This window comes from Helicoverpa zea, chromosome 1 (assembly GCF_022581195.2).
Source record: "Helicoverpa zea isolate HzStark_Cry1AcR chromosome 1, ilHelZeax1.1, whole genome shotgun sequence".
In the NCBI taxonomy this organism is placed as follows: domain Eukaryota; kingdom Metazoa; phylum Arthropoda; class Insecta; order Lepidoptera; family Noctuidae; genus Helicoverpa; species Helicoverpa zea.
The window spans coordinates 7,283,122-7,302,574 of NC_061452.1; the positions used below are offsets into that span (position 1 = coordinate 7,283,122).

Consider the following 19,453-nt stretch of genomic DNA (forward strand, 5'->3'; position numbering starts at 1 on the left):
AAGCTCATCATAATAGCAAAATATAGACTACTTATAAGTTTCTAACTTTTAACTAATATTCAACACTCTAACCCAAAAAACTCTCGCGCAGAAGCGCACTCTGACTAGCTTGTTTGAGCGAACTTTTAGACACTTCACAGATGTCTTGACACCTTGGACTTTGTTCCGCCACACCCGCCTGATGTAGGTACCTTCCTACATACCTACCTCGCCAAGGCAATTGCGCAGGTAATTGACGACATTTCATCATTATTTACAAGTCTTTTATATATTCTCCAAAAAAAATATTATTTCCATTTCCAAGTAGTCTTCAATAATAAATACCGAACATATTCAGAAAGGGTTCATTATTATAGAACTTTTTCATACATTTTATACTTGGTCTAACCACAAGATTCTTAGTAGGTACCTACCTGGGTTATTTTATAAAAAGATGATTAATGCTGTCACGTACCCAAACAAAATCTGCAAAACCTAACCAAATAGGTAAGTAAGCTTTTCATTTCAGATGATGAATTAGGATAAGTAAATGTGAAACGAATGGACTGAAAAAACTTAGGTAAGTAGGTATTGCAATATATTAAGTGTATGAGTTGGAAGGAATGCATGCCAATAAATGCTGTAAACAATGTATCACTAACTAAATACTGTGACGGAAAACACTAAGTGGAAATCCACTCAGAGCCATAAATTCCAAACATTTAAAATACCTACCTCGCGAACGAGGGCTTCTTACAATTAATTGCGTCACTTCTCCACCTGCCAAAGTATCAACATGAGGAAAATTTGTTACTTAGGTGCACATACTCCAATAATTATTAATATTGGGTACCGTTAGGCTATTATTAAATGTTAATTCTGGTATTGGAAAATACTAAAGTCAAGGTTTTCCTTTTAGATACTAATTCTTGTTTTCAGGAAGCCATAGTTTGATCGGCGGTTGTGAGTAGGTAAATAACCATCCCTAGCTGCCGATTACAGATATTCTTTCGAAACACTAGTAGCATTTCTCTCTTCAATTATGTGACTCTGAAATCAGTCTTGGCAGTCCGAAAATACTGCAAATCTAAAATTACATACTGACCACGAATACTGACGGACGTGGCGCCGTTCATCTGTTTTAATTACAGAGTGAGTCCTTTCTCCACCTACACTTGCAGGCGTAGGTGGTTCGTCGCCGATCACATGGTTGGCACAGTTACCTACAAGATAAAAAAGGAGCAAATGCTGAAATTCGTTTGTTTTAACAGAGGTCAATGACGTGTATTCTTAGAAAGCGATACGTTGCTACGAGCAAGTACTCAGGTACGCAGTGGAGGTGTGGCGCGCACGCGCATCGCAACACGCTACCATGTGCAATCTGCAGGTACCAACATACTCGTTCATGGGTCGACGCACACGCCTCCCGCGAATACACTGCTTCAATCTAATATTGTATTGCATCAGCAGCAGTAAACTATTTTTATGTGCAGACGTTTATGATAAGCAAGAATGAATTTGGCACAATTAATATGCTTACACCTATAAACATTTCTGCAAATAACCGCAAGATAATTTAATATTTCTTTGTTTATAAACCTCGAATGCATATCTGTATTTCCGTTTATCGTAAAAATGCGAATTATTTTTATTAAACCAAATAGTGACGAGTCTTTAAAATGGGGTTCATTACAAGTTCTTATCTGGTTAATTACGAAACAAATTGAAACAGCGATACTAGCATGCCTACTGTTCACACCCACACGCCGAGTTGATTGCCACATTTCAATTTATTTGCCTGAATATCGCCAAGGAAAAGAAACATTGTTTTACGTCTCTGACGCATACGACCGCGGCGGGTGGCAGCAGCTGATTGGCTGGCACAACCAAGCCCCCCTACGTCACACCGTATCTGTCACGCAGGCATAGCTCGTGACCATGGCTCCATATCGCTACACTACATTCATTGTGAAAATTACAGAATGTGTATATGTATAAGCATACGTAAAGTAAATACTATATAACTCGACGTGAAACTATTGTTGCACGAAAACCATATACCTAGGTAATCTCGTGGATTTTAAAGCCACACACAGGGAGACACGTGTCTCCGTCACGATAGTTGGAGAAGTCTGTAACTGCCGATTGGGTTTGCTTGAAATTTTGTAATTAGAGAAGCCTTAGACAACTAAAATATATTTCTTTGGCTCCTTAAAATATTCACCTAGCTAGATCTACTGCCTTATTAATAGCCTAAGTATAGCTGTTGTGTCAGGACTGATGAAATTTCGCAAGTCATTAAGCAAGGACTATCAATGACTCACATGGGGTTCATGGAGCACATGACTGAGTTGCTCAAGCGAGCCGCGAGCGTCATCGAAGAAACATGATGCTAAACTCGTGGGTGTGGCTCGATTTGACCTTGAAGTTACTTTCAATGATTTTATACAACAGATTTAGCAATACGCGGTAAATAGAACACATAGGTATGTCGAATACAATAGGAAAGTTTACTGATCTATTTCGAATGCCATATTAAATGCCCGATGGCTAATTCCCCGAAGTGTCAGATCGAACTTCCGATCACATGAGGTCCGAACGCCGAAATTGTAGGCTTCGATGTACTGAAACTCTTGACAGTCAGTTAAAACAAAAGGATGAAATAGACAAACACAGTCATTCGATGTAGGACAAGAAGGATGCTTCAATCTACGCTTGCCGAAATATTATGTTACCCATCCTTCTCAAGATAATTTCAGCCCTATATTTAGTATTATTAATTCAGTACTATCTGAAATAGGATAACGTAAGTCAGTTTTAAAGTAGTTTTGTTGTTGCATATCTACCCTTCTGTACAAACTAAAACATATTACGGTTTTTTACATATTTTCTTTTCTCAAAAGATTTACAATTTTGAAGGTACCTACATAATTTTTAATTACCCAGTAGGTCCAAGTATAGAAAGGGACAAATCTATTCAAAGCCGGTTGTTAGGGAAAAAATATTAATCTTTCCAGGAAATAGATTGCATAAATTAGCTGAAGACCTAGATAGCTGCGTACAATTTATGATTTTATTATCCAGGTGAGGCAATCTTAATTCAAATATTTATATTGGCGGTACAAAGAATAAAGTCCTCGGAAGTAAATTATTTACACCTCCTCTAATCTTGTGCAAAAAGTGACTGTGGATTTTGAACTGTAAAAACGGATAAGGATAATCTTCTTTGCACGTTTTGTGATAGATACGCTTCGTTATCACGATTTCATGCTTTTGGTTGTCCGCTGTTGATGTTTCAGCTCAATAACTGCTTTCAGTGACACAATTACCTAACTGTCACTGAATTTTGGCTATTATTATATTTTCTTTTTTACATCTACAGACACTTCCCGTTTTATTTATCAAATGCTAAATACATTCCGATTATTATGCGTAAGCTTACTTTATTGTTTATATCTAGATGTTAGAATATGTAATAATAGACTTAATAGAATCAAACAATTTAAGTTATAAAATTGTATTATAAGTTATCCAATAAACAATGGGTAATTCAAAAATATCTTGATATCATATGCAAAAAAATCTGCGAAACAATGAAACGTATTAACATGCCTGGTAATTAAAACGAGCACGTCTTTAAAGCAGAAAAACATTCTGATTGTTCATGAAATGCTCAATAAATTAATGTTTATGACAGATGTGACTGTACTCACGCACAACCACTGGAACGAGGGTCAATTGGATCAAGAAGTTCACGAAAACTTGATAGACAATAACGAAGATATATTGGAGACGGTCGAACTGCGTCAACTTTGTTGTTCGTTGACGTCATCAATACTTTAGAAGCCTTGCATCGGGGGCATGCAAGGTTAGAAAAACAAACTGAAATGTCAGTCACGCTGAGGATAGTTAACGACCACAACGGCATACAAGACGAGGCCGTCATACAAATGCAATTTAAATAAGTACATATTTGCTTATGATATGAAAGGCCGTGCCCAAATAGTCTGCAGTCCTTATCTCGGCAAATCTGAAAAATCATCAAAATTGCACGTGAATATCAATTAAGAGAATCAGCCAAAACACTAGTTAATAACTGTTCACTAAAGAACGTGTATGTGACGATTGATAAAAAAGTGTTTTTACTTTGCATGAGCCAATCACTTTTTGGCCTCGAAGCTGAACACAGACAAGCCTTCAGGTACACACACATAGACAAATTGGAAGGCGTGTTCTTGTACATGCACATAACTGGAAATAGTTATGCGGGAAACACACAAGGATATTCCTTGGTGGTAGTGCGATAGGGTTATCAATGCTATACTTAGTATTCGATAAGTTTTATTAATATACTCCCAAAACATACGTTATCTACACTACACTTCAGTGTCATACTATGCCCATACCGCAAGTAGGATAAAAAAATATTTGCATTTTCATGGATAAGCAGGAAGACAGTCGTTTTAGAACTTGTGTATAATTAACAATTATTAAGTAACAGTAAATAATTACCCACACATCAAGCAAGCAAGCCAACTTACTATCAACTATATAAATTAGAAATACGATTCAGCAACCCTAGTCTATGTACAAGAATGCGATTCATTTGAAAAGGCGCCAACCGACACGTAAGCCAGTCACCTGACCGTCTGGAGCCCAAGCTCTGAAACCAAAAAGGCCGTAATGACTGCATAAATACTAAAATAGGCTTTATTACCGACTAGCACAAGACTCATAATGTAACAATTTTGCTTAAGTCTGTGAAGCACAGAAAACGTTAAAAATCTTGATTTTCTAGTGTAGGTTTTATTAATTGATATTTAAAGATTTGATGAACTTTGAGATGTGTTTGCACGGTTATGTTTTTTTAAGGTTTTTACAAGAACTTTGATCGTATTTTTTGTGTTGAACCTTGATTTCTGTACAAACCGGTACCGTCTCACGACTGCGTCTGTGACGTAGAGCCACTCCCGCTTTTGAAAGTCACCGATGATGTGACGTGATGCATAGAGGACATACTTACTTATATATGTTACATGGGTTTTCCTATGTATTTATATTAAATTAAGTAATAAAAGTTATAAGTTTGTTTCCCTATTATTCAATACTCCAACGCAATTTCCCGAAAGGTAGGTAAGTACTTACCTACAAATGGGAGGCGTGAACAATACCTACATAAGGGAACATTGTCCTCATAACACCTGGCATCATAGGTTTATGTTAATGAAATAACGTTTATTTAATATTTACCTTGTTTTGTTTTAAAAGGCAATTTGAAAAGCTGTTTTGTATTCAACTGATGTCAATCAAGACAATGAATCTATTCAATTGAAAATCTATTAGTTTAACGCCTTAGGGATTGTGGTAAGTATGTATCTAAAGTACGAGATTAGTTACATTGTTTTTATTGTTTTCAAAATTAACTTTTTTTAAATTATTTTCTTACGTTATTCTATTAATTATCACGCTATGCAAATAGGGAGGGGCAGATTCTTCTACTACCTACTTGCATTTTTTGTCTACATGAGGATTCTGTACACATTACATTCTGTCACAAAGCAGTGTACCTATGTAAACAAATTTTTGACACAATAAATCATTCTTATTCTAAAGATATTTTTTACCAATTTGAATAGGTAGATACTGAATCTTAAGAATTAGATAGACCTGTGTAGTGTGTAAATTTCATACTAATTAACGTTATTTAAATGTATACAAAATATAAGTAAATAATGATTTAGCAGTTGCCACATTATTTATTATTGCAAGTGGTGACAAACAAAAACGTTTTGTCATGTATTCGTTAATGACAAAAGCAAAGCAATTGGTCACGAAGAATCATGAATATCCGACTAAAAGCGGACTGATCTGCACAGAAGAAATTCTTTTATCATATTTGTTACTTCTAACAGTCCTAACCTGTTAATCTATACTGAATACAAGAGTTTGTTTGCTAAAACGCGCTAATCTCAGGAACTATAGGTAGATAAGTCCAATTTGAAAAATCTTTCAGTGTTAATGGTTCCAGGAAACCGCTGGCGGAAGCTTGTTTTAATAACATAAATATGAAAAATGTGAACGAAAAATACCATATTTGCATGATATTCAAAATATCATAAAAATATAAAAAAGTCAACTTTGACCCCGACGTGATTTGAACACGCAACCTTCTGATCTGGAGTCAGACGCGCTACCGTTGCGCCACGGAGTCGTTATTAATGTACTCGAAATACAGCAATAATAACTTATCTCATTAGAACGAATTCTGAATTATTGTTTTGAATATTTTTAGGATCACAACATGGCCAGATTCAAAATTACGTAGATAAACAGTTAAAAATTACCATTGCTTAAACATAATGTTAAAGTTATTCTAACTGCATTAAGTAATAAAGTTAATTTCAGTCATCAGTTTATAAACAAGGAATTTTATCAAAGTATTTTTTACTGTACATTCAAATGTATTTGGATATCAAAATGATTAAACAAATACTTAAAACATCTTAGCATTAGCAATTACCATAAGGCGACATCTGCAGCGTAAATTATGAACTATAAGCGAGTATGTAAGGAAGAGTATACACATAGATGGCGCTGTACAGTTCAAGCATTGTGGGATAAACATGCAAAAGTAAAGCTATTGGTAAAAGTAAAACTAATATTGTACTAAGCATATTTTAGTGTGACAAAGTGATTCTTTATTCAGTCATTCATAACAAACATAACAATACTGAAAAGCCTATACACAGATTTAAACTATGTATATGAAAAACTGGTATTGTATTTTCCCATAAATCATATTTTTACCTGAATCCTGTAAATTCAGGCAAAAATATGATTACAATATTATGAAACCGTAAATATTCCAAATGTCTAACAGACGAAACGTAATGATTGTGAAATTCATACTTATTGTGCAAGCCCCTGTGGCCTAATGGATAAGGCATCGGCCTCCTAAGCCGGGGATTGTGGGTTCGAGTCCCACCAGGGGTACAATTATCTTTTTTGTCCTTAAATGAAATTCATGAACTTTATTTTTCACTTATGTTTATTTGTAAAAATAATAATGCTACGCTTATTAAAAATAATTCCATTGAAAGTTTTTTATTAAATGCATGTCCTCGTAGAGGCAAACAACGGAGTCCTCCGTGAGTTATGTAGTATCCTACTTGGTGTGGCAGTCGACAATCATTATCTGTAGGTAAATAATTTGCATTATAGAGAAAATGGCAAATGTGTTTTTTTCATAATTCTTATCAGCATACGAGTTGGTGATGATATAATGAATGATTAGGCATAAATGGAATTATAATTTAATCTACAATTGAATAAATAATCTAGTGGATTGTTATGGAAATGTGCGAATATATTGTGTATTTTATGTTATTTGATATTTGAACCATGATTTAGCGCCAACACTCATCGGCGCCGTGGCTTAGTTGGTTAAAGCGCCTGTCTAGTAAACAGGAGATCGGGGGTTCGAATCCCCCCGGGGCCTATGGATGGTTAACTCTTTTGTCTTTTTTTGAAAGGAGTAAGAAACGATGTATAATGAATTTACTTTTAAGGATAACATTATTTTGATTTTTTTCAAACTGATAAACATTTTAATATATTATTATGCTAAGAATAACTTGTGACAATCAAAACAAAAATTGTGGTAACGATATGTTGAAAACTTTTTAAGGTACATTATATAGTCTTATACTTTTATGAGAGTAACATAAAGAGGTAAGTATTGATTATTGATATTGAGTATTTTAACATATGGAACGGAATATTTCCGCTCATAAATTGAATGATTAGTATTGCATGTGTAGGTATGTGTCGTAATCATAAGACTGAATGTTAGTTAGGCTCAAGGTATTCTTCTATATAAGACATAAATATTAAATAATTTATCTGCACTACCTCATTATTAGAACCCAATGGAAATATTATAACAAATCTAAAAAGTCAATGTGCTGAAATTATACATGGGAAAGTAACTCTCGTTTACCATGGAGATAGCGTAAAATGAAGGACATGGAGTAATATTTGGGGGATGTGGTAAATAACCAATTTGCTATAACGAGTCTATCCAACAAAAAAGTTAGTAACTTACTAGCACAGAGATTGGAGCTGGAGGTAGCAGTGACGGTGAAGTAGGCAGGTGGACAGAAGTCAGGGGACGGGCAGGGTTTGGTCATGTTAAACACATGTAACCCTCGCTCCATGATGGCCTGGCAACTGTGGGTAGCCTCCGCCCCTCGCCACATGCACACCAGCAACTGTCCTTGGCCATCATTACGAAACTAGAGAGAGAAAAAAAAGAAATTCACCTCTGATAAATACTTCATAGCAACGACCTTATTTAAAATTGGAACTGTTTAGTTACAGTGTGTGAGATAACCCAAATGTTTATTTGCTTTAAATACACACAGAGTTTGTGCGCTTTTTAAAATTGTTAGTCTTTTATTTTTATTAGACACCTAAATTTTTTTTGTATGTGCTGTTAAAAAAAAAACCTGAAATAAATAAAACGCTTCTCAGACAACAAAATTGCATACATCGATATCTGACACTCTACATAGGACAAACTAAGACTAAAAATAAAGTTACAATCTCGCAACAAATTCTCCTAACCAAGGAACGCAAAACATCCAGTCCTGTAACCAGTTTTTCAAACTGGTAAGATAAAAATACTATCCCACCCAGACCAAAATAGATCACAGACGGACAGTCGGTCACCGATTAGTTGAACGCATAGCATGGCTGCTTACATTGAAATAGAGCTTGCAAGTCATGCACATTATTATATTTCGAACTAATATTCAATATCTGCCTAATAGGCATACGTAACTTACTATTACCTAAGAACTTTGAAAGAGCTAGACATTTTTTATTATAGTTCGGCCATTCAGAGAATGCGTTCCTGACACGTCGCGATTGAACTGACGACGTAACTTTGCAATGGCGTTGCAGTTACGATAAAAATATTTTTGCTGGTTGTTTACCGTTTTAACAATTGAGGAGCATTAAAACAACATTATTATATCAATAATCAATGAATGTAGTTACGTCGTCAGTTCAATCGCGACGTGTCAGGAACGCATTCTCTGAATGGCCGAACTATAGGTTTACGAAACATCTTTATTTGCTACGTTCCAAATCAATTTCAATCCTGCCTGGTAGTTAGGTACATAGGTAAAGATGAGACATTTTCACAACAGATGTACCAGATTAACCACGTACCAAGATTAACTAATGCAGTTACGAGCGAGGGATCTTGGCAGAGTCAAACTGAACACCCTCACTGGGGGAATGGATCAAGACACAGAATTATCACAACACAAAGACTTACTGATGTATGTATACCCACCTGAACGCGTATAACAGGCTGCATCCTCAAGTAAAAGGGGTGTATGCGGTAATAAGTGGGTCTATTCGGAAGCACAAAATCTTCGAACTCGACTTGGTTGAACACCGTACCGTTGACGGGGCACTGGGCGCCTATCAACCTTTGTGGTATGGTGCTCTTTATGAGGTACACGTCTACCGCGTTTATAATGTCTTGCACGCTCGTTGATGGCGTCTGGAATTGAAACAGGAATCAGGAGTTGCAAAAATGATAAAATGCATTTAACATGAAAAAGAACTAAAAGAAAAAAGAAAAAAGAAAGCGATTAGATATAATTAACAAGTCTGTAACATTGTAGTTTTGTATGCAACCGGTTGTAATAATTATAGCCAGATTTTGAAGGCTCGGCCTTGTTCATATATGTAGTTCAAGGAAGTAAACAATATTTATAGACGCTACAAAATGACCAAAGCTAACAAAAATGCGCGGTTGATAATAAAAAGTAAACACAGCATCACATGAATCTTGGAATGTCGTTTAGTAGCTCGAGGATCAACGCTCCTATAAAATTAACTGGCGTCTGCGGCCAGTTATCGCAATTAGCTATGTACCTTAATTACACATTGCGGGTACTAGTTAGGTACACATACATTAGTGCAATTTGTTTTCGCTTCAACAAGTGCAACGACACGGGCTATAATCTTTAGGAATATAGTAAATCTGAATATATTTTAGTAGTTTTGAAATATCCTTTAAGACCAAGTTGCCATTTATACCTCTTGGGCAGTCTTTAGGGCCACAAATCTAGAGGATTGACAACCAGTCTTTCATGCCAAGGGATATCATGAAGCCGAAATAACTGGGTTAGGAAGTCAGATTACCAGTTGTCCATGTAAGAAACTACTACATGTGTGCATTCGGTTAGACTGAAAACAGTTCCTAATACATGGGAAAAGGCTGAACATGACATGAGCGAGTGAAAGTGAAATCTATTAGTTATTCACATAAAACTTACTGTCAAAAACAGCTCCGAATAGTCCAAATACTCGTTGTTAATATTTTGGAAGTCTGACAGGTCTTCAGCTACATATGTGAAATACACGTCAAAGTAGGTACTCCTAAGTGAGGTCATCAGTTCCCTGGCTCGGTCCATCTCGGTGGCCGAGGGTCGGTCGCTGGGACTTATTACAAGGACCACGGTACTGGGCCCTGCGCTCGCGTTGTTTGCAATTTCCACCAGAGAACTGTTCAAAGAATGCTGCAGGACCGTTGATATGACCCTTGGTAAGTTGAGGCGATTTGGCCCTAAAAGTTCATGAAAAATAATATTTATTGGTACAGGAAATCGATGAAAAATTATCGAGTGTATTGCATACAGATAACTGTAAGTAGATTAATCGAACGCAGTGTGATAACGATGTTATTAACTTTTTGTAGCATTAGAGTGCTTGATAGAAAATTGGATGGCACTACTATGTGGTTAATCACGTACTTATTGTACATTTTCACGACCTTAATTCTTTTCAAAACGTTTTTCGTTCGAGTTGCGTTTTGAAATTGGTAGCAAGTAAAATTTAATTTTACAATAATTTGAAAAGTAAACAGGTTTTCAGGGCTAACACACATTGTTTATGCTAAAGATACCCATTATGCCTTGGAATTATTTGTGGCATCCACCTAATTACATACGTTTTGCAGTAATTTCTCTACACACTGATAGGTGCATTCTTACAAGACGAAAGAAAAATAAAATATTTTAAAATACTTATACGTAGCTAAAACTAGGCCACGGTTCGATAATACCTCAGGTGTGAAAATTACCGCCATGCAATGTCGAGACTGACATTTCGAAGATACATACCTACTTATTGTTTTCTTACAAAACTAGTGAATACAAAAATTACATGAAAAAAATTTCAATATTTTTGTATTGAAAAACGGAAACCTAATGTTTCCGTAGGTACCTACCTAATTATGAATAATATTTTAGAATTTTGCTGCAACAAAAATAACTTGAAAACCTTGAAGGACATAGCTAATTAGGTTTCCGCGAATGAGTATTACGACAAAAAAGAATGCATCGCTAAGCACGTTCGTCTACCAAGAACACTGCACCAGCAAAACAATGTTATTAATAAGTACCTAAATGGGTAGAATTTTTACGCTGAAATTCAAAATCATATATTGAGTGACTAAATTATACATTTTTCCATAATACATATAAATACAATTTTTTTATATCAGCAAGCCCTTTCCTTTGTCACTCGACAAGGAAAAAAAATACGTCGGCAAAATCATATTATCATCTGGACCTACCTATATATATATAAATATAGAAAGTGTACTAATAAAACTTACATTCATCGGTATAATTCTTGATATAGGAAAACATGGTGGTGAGATTATATGACGGAGGAGCAATCCAATCTCCTGTGTTTCCATGAAGGAGAGATATTGAACCTCGTTGCATGTTTATCTCCAATGAACCACCGATCCATCTGATAAAAATATAATACATGCTAATTATAACCTTTGTGCTTAATTTTTTACACGCGAACAATCTACTGCAGATTTGGAAGGCAATCTGGATCCCAAAAACCCACTAATTACGAAGGATTCAATGACTCATGCACGCAAGAAACCCATTTATACTATTAATTTTTGAGACAAAAAGTTGTGGTTAGATTTCTTATTTTAACGTTTCAATTCTGTAAAGTCATCAAAAATCCATTGTTTTTGTTTGTGACTATGTGTGTGTGGTCTCTATAAGTGTAGCTTCCCTCTCACATTTAAATGTGAATCTGATGGAATAATACCTATGTGCTGTGCATAACATGAATACAACCAGGATGTTTTCAAAGCTCCAAATGACAAGCCTAAAAGTCACCGAACGAAAAAACAGTTTCAATAAGTTAACATTTTTTGTAGCCGTAAAAATTTACATACTTGCAAGCGTATGCACCGAGGTCATTCCAGCTTTATCTAATTTCCTGTTCGGGTTGTTTTTTTTTGCAATCTTCTTTTAGTTTTAATAATTAAATTATGCACAATTACGTAACGTACGGCCTTGTGCGTCTGAGAGAGGTATTTAGTGTTGTACTCACGACATGAATTGTTCGACGTCGTAGCCTTTCCATGACCCGTCCGTGGCGACTATTAAGTCTATGACAGGAGCGCTGGTTAGCACTTGACAATCTCGGTGGTTTCGGCGCAATAAGGCCGCTGCAAGTGAAAATTAATTTGCACCATTAGGTACCTTAGATACCCTATACAGCCATAAACAAGAAACAGAATTTATCTTAATATAGTGAAATCAAAAACAAAGAGCCCAGCATGTTTACGGACTGCATTCCAAAAGCAGGCTCGCTAAAAATGCAGTTCGAATGCAGTCGCATGCAGACGATCAACAAGAAATGTAACTGTAAGTCGTCCTCAAATGCCCTACAAGCCCTGTGGTGTTATTACTTTAATTCGTTACACACTGATGTAATACACGGATGTACCGTGTATTGATTTACGTCTTTGCGTAACCAAAAGAGAGGATCTCTTGAAGTGTTAGTATTGTTCTGCTTACATACACACACCACTAAGTTAATTTCCATAAGTATGTCGCAAAATATTGTAATGGAAAGGTTTTTATGAAAGTTTATAAATAACGTACTGGGTTTTCACCACGGAGCCAAACTCATAACATATTAGTCACAAAGACAACATGACAAAGGCAACTGAATAATTATTCTAGCAAACAAAATGGATCCTACAGTATTTTCTGAAAGACTTCATATTGAAAATATCTCATCGACGAACATAATACAAACTTACGAGCGTATTCCATGAAAGCAGTGACCGCAGCATTGGTGATTCTCTCCATCTCTTCAACAGGCACATACACAGTTATCTGCCTTAGAGACAGTACGTGGGCGAATCTAGAAGTTTCTATCAACAAATCATCCTTGTTCACTAAGCTCGAGAAGAGATTTTGACGGTTGCATGCTCGGATTGTGGGGTCGAATGAAACACCTCCGTCGGAATAGTACATGTCTAACACCTGCGAAAGTCTGAGGGTACGTCTTTGTTCCAGCCATTTTGGTATGTGGTGAGCTAGTATGAAACCTGAAAAAAGATGTACGCTTCAGAATTTACATGATGAAATACAAAATGTAAAATGGACCATAATATCTTTATATTAATGGAACATCGAGTCACAAAAAATCATCAAGGGAACTAAATTTTTATCCTACCTCTTGGTATAGAGGTATATCATTTAAAACACTCTTTCCTATATCTCCTCATAATTTTGCAAAACTTACCATCAACGCCAGCCAATATCTCGGCATCAGTGAACTGCCAATCCGCAACTGTCAAGTTCTGCGGGAAGAGATAATGGTCTCGCGGCAGAAATGTGTCGTTCCAACGGTTATTGCTACCGATCACCATGTTCTGAACCACCGAGCTCACGCGGGGACCCTGGTTCACTACTACTTCTGCTAAATCTCCTGGAATTATAAAAAAGTTATGCTAGTCTTGTCTTGATAATATTGGGTTTGGTAGGGCACTGAGTAGGTTAGGAACCTTAACAACCATGCAAATGTGAGATGTTCCATTTCATTAGGCAGATAAGTGTGTTGGTAAGTCTACATTTGGCCAGATTCTATAAACGTTAGGTTAGTTCATATCAAGAATTTATTAACTTCATATTTACAATTCATTAATTAGCAACTCGTGACATAGTTTACACAACCTATAAGGAAGGAAATGGTCGTGATAAGTCATATCAATGTTTAAACAAAAATTTGCCTACCGGCGAGTGTCGCGACCCAAATGTTGCCTATATCTGCGACATCTGACTGCCTTTGTATGGTTGGGTCTAATGTTTCTATGTCTTCAAACCACTCTTGTTTAGCAGATACCATCAGGGGCTCAGCCACATCTTCTTTGAAAATGTTGGCGTTGAGTATGTCTGTGACCGGGACCCTTTGAGATTCCAATGATGCGGCTACTGCTGCCACTAACGTGCCTGATGCTATGGTTCCCCAATTCGTTTGAATTACACCCTCTTCTATGGGACATCTGCTGATTACTCTAGAAAAATAATTGGAAAGCTATTAGTCATAGGTCAGGTTTTATGAGAAATGTAATCATATATCAGACCTCATTCAATTCCACCTATCGATGACAAGCCAATCCTTAGCCCTACTCCCTAAAATTCTTGTCTAGTCATCCAATATACTGTGTATTTATTCAGGTATTGTTAGTTAAAATAGGTCAACTATCTAGGTCCACCTTTGCTGACGCAAATACAAAAATCTTACCTAAATAATAAACCTGACAAAATGACGTCAGCAGCCTGATGTTAGTCGATAAAAATAATTTATCGATTAGGCACTGCCTTAGGTACTTTGTTTGTATACGGTAAATGACAGAGAAGTCTTTTGACCTTATGATAGTAAAAGTGATTTATGAAACGTAAACAACCTACGTAAAGTTTGGCAAATAAATTATATTTCGTCATGAGTAGGTATACCTACTTCTTTGCATAAGTAGGTAGTCAAAGTTTGTTTACATACTCACCTACCGGCACTCTGCGTTTGCATATTATTGGTGCCTTGAGACAGCTGAGCTGATAAGGGGCATACGAGACTTTCATCGCCTCGTTCCCATTGTCGCACTGTTGAACTCAGCATTTTGTGCAGAAGACATTTCTCTCCTATGGGCAGAATTTCGTCGGCTTGTAAGAGATTTTGGCTCGGCAGAAAAATATCCATCAGGATCTTGTACTTGTGGAATTGGAAGCTGGATGCCCTGTACGGTAGTATGAATTCGGTTTCCACGGCGTTTGACGACGATTGTTCAATGCCATCTAGCCGTAAGCTGCGGAAATAACAAGATATGTATTTATTTTGGGCTATGTTCTAACTTTCCAAAATGATTTGAAACCCTACTTGACCATGCAGATGTGGCTACTTAGTTTCCATAATACTTGTAGCTCGCTTATTTTCTTCAATTTATAAACTCGATTTAGAATTTAACTATTACAGAACTTGGCGAATAGGTATAGCTTTAGGTATCACGTAGATAAGGTGGTATAACACAGATGGCGTTGTTTTAAGGAAACAGTATTTTCATAATTTTCTTACAAATCACTTTTGAATGTGGCAGAGAATTCAAAAGCAGCCCCAGGTGCGATGGCACATTTGAAATACAAAACTTTAGTTGCAACTAAATTGTAGTTTCTGTGTCCTCTCAACACTTAACTATGTACAAAATTTCAGTATGTAATATAATAGTTGTTTACAAAATATTAGGTTTACAAAAAAGTAATAATTAGAGGACAGTATAAATAAATGTTACCTTCTAAGCAACGCAGAGCTAAGCAGTCTCATATCCAGTTGTGAATATCGTTCAAGCTTCCTCAACAGCGACAGGAACACATCGAGTCGTCTCGGAGCCGGCAGCTCAGGAACAGCGGACCGGTAACAATCCCGTAAGTGGCTCGGAATACTCGGCACTATTGCACATTTTGCAACTAACCAACAACAAACATTTTATCTTTATTATACTTTATAAGGTATTCAACATAAAAAAAAATCATAATAAATAAGGTGTGGTTTAAGTTTTCTTTGAGTACCCTATAGTATAAAAGTACTTACAGCTAGTTAACAATACAATATACAGTATAAGTTTCTTCATGACTTATGAACTCGCATTATATTTTTGGTAATAATAGAACAACAAAACACAATGCGTGTTGAAGCACGCGTAGGAGTGCTACTATAAAGATCACAGCGCAATGATAAGATAGTGATAATGAGTCGTTGCGAAACCAGGTTGTGACTATAGTTATTATGCCGTAACAGATTAACAAAATGAAGGGATATGATTAATAAAATAATTATAAAAATAATTTACCTTTTATTCACGATCCGTCTGTACAATATTAGCCTAGTTTCAAAAAAACTTAAATCGTTTCTTACATTATTTGGTATTCAAAGATTAGTAACATAACACAATATTAAAACGTAGATAAGTAAAAAAATATTGTACGATAATTTTAAATGCAATTTGTGACGTGAAATTAATTATGTGATGAAATTATTTTCACTTGGTAACACAACCAAATACGCTAATAGTTGTCCCAAACAAATAAAATAAAGAAGTATTATATTACAAAACGTGTAATTTAAGTAGAAAAAATAAAGGTTTTAATAGGATTTCGAAGTACCTACCAACAGATGTTGACTGAAGCATAACGTCTCTTGCTAAAAATCTTAAGACCTATTTTAAATTAACATATGGTTGGTTTTATTTGTTCTCCAGTAAATAATAGTAACATTTCGACATGTGCCTAGTGTGAGCCACCCAAAATATACATAAAGTGCTCATTTAAACATTCTTTAGGCTACTTCAATTTAAATGCAAAGACCTGTATTGCCATGTGATATGGCTTGTAACTTTTGGAATCATAACTATGCAGTCATATAATCTCAAATACAACTTTAAAGACTAAACTTATATAAGAAATCATTTGTTCTATAAACCAGTCACATTATATAAATGTTAACAGAATAAATATTATATGTTATTAGGTCGCGAATGTTAAAATATAATAATACTATGTATGTTGGATGGATTAAAAAAAGGTTTTATGCAAAAATGCACTAACCTTTATAACCCATGTTAAGCAAAATTAAGCTCTATGGAAATAAAACGTAAGTTATTCACAGCAGTGTTAAATGCTACATAATAAAAATACAAAAACATTTAAAACTATTATCGAAGTACTAATTTGGCCGGCTTTCCATCCACTTGACGTGATGATCCATGTTTTAAAGTAAATTCCCTCTTAATGTAAGCAAACAGTAAGTCTGTTATAAGGAATATTTGTGCCGTGGCGAAAGAGAGCGTGACTCCGAAGAAGAAGTTGGCGTTGGCTGATCCTGAATATATCCAGAGATGCCAAACTGTTGGTCCAAGAGCTGATGTGATGATAAATGTGCAGCCCACTATGAATTTCTGTTGCATAACTGTAAATAGATAAAAGAGCACATAAATATAGAGCTCGTAATTGAGAATATATATGTGACATGGTATTTGTAGTTTTGTATAATATTTATAAAATAGGTCCAACAGAATACTGGTAAACCCGTGGGTGGAAGCTCAATATAGTAGCAGGCCAGATAGATAATATTCCCTCAATTCTCTCAATATGCTCATTGCACAGCTAACATTAAGGTATGCATAAATTAACATTATCCTGTCTAGGTCTGTATTTAAATGCTAATTTAGTATTAAAAGGTATGATTTCCATAACTGTATTTGTTTGCTGAGGTGAGAACAATGCTTTCACTACATACTTACATGTAAATAAATGTTTCCACATAGGCAATAGTGCCAAGTAGAAGCCGACGTCACCCACACAAGGATAAGATCTGAATATTGTTGATAGGGCGATAAGCACGGTAGCAAGTAATACTGGTTCTCTCTTGAACCGCAGAGTGAGTGGTACCACGTACAGGGCCAGGGCATTTATTTGGAATGCACACACAAACAACACTCGGAAATGTTCAAACATTTCAGTGAAGAAATACCAGAACAACCCGATGTTTGGTTTCAAGTCAGGCACCGTCAATCTGAAATAATATTGAACAGTACATTAATTTAATTAGAAGACATTTTGAATCCATTGGTTTATTATGGTGTTCTTATAGATATAGGTTATTTAATGATTTACATAAACATAAAATGGTCACTTCTACAAAATAATATAATAAAACCACAGTTGAAACTTACATGAAACCATAAGTATTATAGACATATTTGTAAGAACCATCCATAATGTATGCTGATAAATAAATAAGGAATCCCCAGCTCAACACAAATACCAGTAGTGTTCTAATATAGGAGCATTTAGTGCATCCTTTGTTAACATCAGCCAGAAGTATAGCAATAGGTACAATGAGCAACAGCGGGTACAAAGCCTGGTGAGTGGCCAGTGCTATGAACACACACGCCACTATTCTCTGACCACTTGATGCACCCCACAGAGCAGTAGCAACCAACAAATTCTGAACAACTGTTGTGGTCATGCCAGCACAATTCAAAACAGAGTATGGATTAAACAAGTATACTGATAACACATATTCAGCCGATTCCTTCAACTGGCTATCATCCAGAAGCATGGGCTTAGATTCCTCAGCTACTTCAAGCAGGTTCTTCTCTTGCGACTCCTTAAAAATTCGTACAAAAGCCTTGGAAGTCTTATAAAGAAGATGAGCAGTCAGGAGATCCAGTAACGTAAATAAAACCGGCAAAATAAATGGCACTTTCTTCATGATATAGTAGAACGCTAGTAGCATTATAGGAGATTCATGAAATGAGTCTCCTTCGTAAGGGTTAATGTTATGATCATATAAATAAACGCCTTCCATTAACCTCTTCCATGAGTTTAGAGGCGTCGCTATTTCTACTCTCGTAGCTATTGTTTGCCAATAATCCAAATTTATTAGCCAGTAACGCACCAAACCGGCTACTACATACTTTAAAATAACACCCATTTTTCTGAAAAATACATAAATAAAATTGATATTTAATAAAACTCGCACCGATAGAGATAAATTATTTAAAGTGACATTGAACCTGTTGACATTACGTTTGACAGTTTACGATGAAGACAGAAGCGTTTCATTTTACAGAGAGACAAATAAAACTTCTGAACTGAAGGAAGTGTTTAGTCAAAATCTTTATTTGCATGATGTCCGTCTATCAAATCACTGCAATATAGCGTAATATCATCTTCTGCCTAGCCTTTTTCCAACCCAAACCGTTCGGCGCAACTTTCAGACTTAGCCGGGTGCAGTAGGTACCAGTGTTTTTCATGGAAAGCGTGCCTAAATGAATTGGCCTCCTAAACCTAGTTACCCGGGGAACCGGATACCTACCCCATATCACATAGTAGTATATACGTGATAGAGTTCGTCAAGCCTATATGAAAATATCGTAGCTATGTGCTAGCTTGCTATAGCAGTAACTCGGAGATTATGTCGTTAAAGCTTGTATGTACATGATGGAGTAGGTACATAAAGGGAATGTAACTAACGGACTATACAAGGTAATAGATAAGGAAGTTTATAAGGG

General features: G+C 35.8%; 2 protein-coding genes, 1 long non-coding RNA gene and 3 other non-coding genes across 6 annotated transcripts; 2 read left to right on the plus strand and 4 right to left on the minus strand.

The window, feature by feature from the left end:
- Positions 1–560: 560 nt before the first annotated feature.
- Positions 561–1,202, minus strand: LOC124634073. Its single transcript, XR_006984819.1, has 2 exons — positions 1,085–1,202; positions 561–759 (listed from the first exon to the last, which is right to left on the minus strand). It is a non-coding gene; the product is annotated as an uncharacterized LOC124634073 (long non-coding RNA).
- Positions 1,203–6,118: 4,916 nt separating this feature from the next.
- Trnaw-cca lies at positions 6,119–6,190 on the minus strand. The gene has a single exon. It is a non-coding gene; the product is annotated as a tRNA-Trp (tRNA).
- Positions 6,191–6,899: 709 nt separating this feature from the next.
- Trnar-ccu lies at positions 6,900–6,972 on the plus strand. The gene has a single exon. It is a non-coding gene; the product is annotated as a tRNA-Arg (tRNA).
- A 37-nt stretch (positions 6,973–7,009) lies between these two features.
- On the minus strand, positions 7,010–16,121 carry LOC124630611. The gene is made up of 12 exons (XM_047164576.1): positions 15,970–16,121; positions 15,671–15,845; positions 14,891–15,190; positions 14,121–14,401; positions 13,630–13,815; positions 13,142–13,432; positions 12,424–12,541; positions 11,678–11,817; positions 10,335–10,624; positions 9,341–9,553; positions 8,084–8,273; positions 7,010–7,174 (listed from the first exon to the last, which is right to left on the minus strand). The coding sequence occupies exons 1-12, from the start codon at positions 16,007–16,009 to the stop codon at positions 7,011–7,013; spliced, it is 2,388 nt and encodes a 795-aa protein (XP_047020532.1). The 5' UTR covers positions 16,010–16,121; the 3' UTR covers position 7,010.
- On the plus strand, positions 7,404–7,477 carry Trnat-agu. Its single transcript has one exon. It is a non-coding gene; the product is annotated as a tRNA-Thr (tRNA).
- A 355-nt stretch (positions 16,122–16,476) lies between the features above and the next one.
- Positions 16,477–18,964, minus strand: LOC124630618 (phosphatidylinositol glycan anchor biosynthesis class U protein). Its single transcript, XM_047164582.1, has 3 exons — positions 18,110–18,964; positions 17,678–17,949; positions 16,477–17,343 (listed from the first exon to the last, which is right to left on the minus strand). Exons 1-3 carry the CDS (start codon positions 18,871–18,873, stop codon positions 17,090–17,092), a joined length of 1,290 nt encoding a protein of 429 aa, XP_047020538.1. The 5' UTR covers positions 18,874–18,964; the 3' UTR covers positions 16,477–17,089.
- Positions 18,965–19,453: the final 489 nt, after the last annotated feature.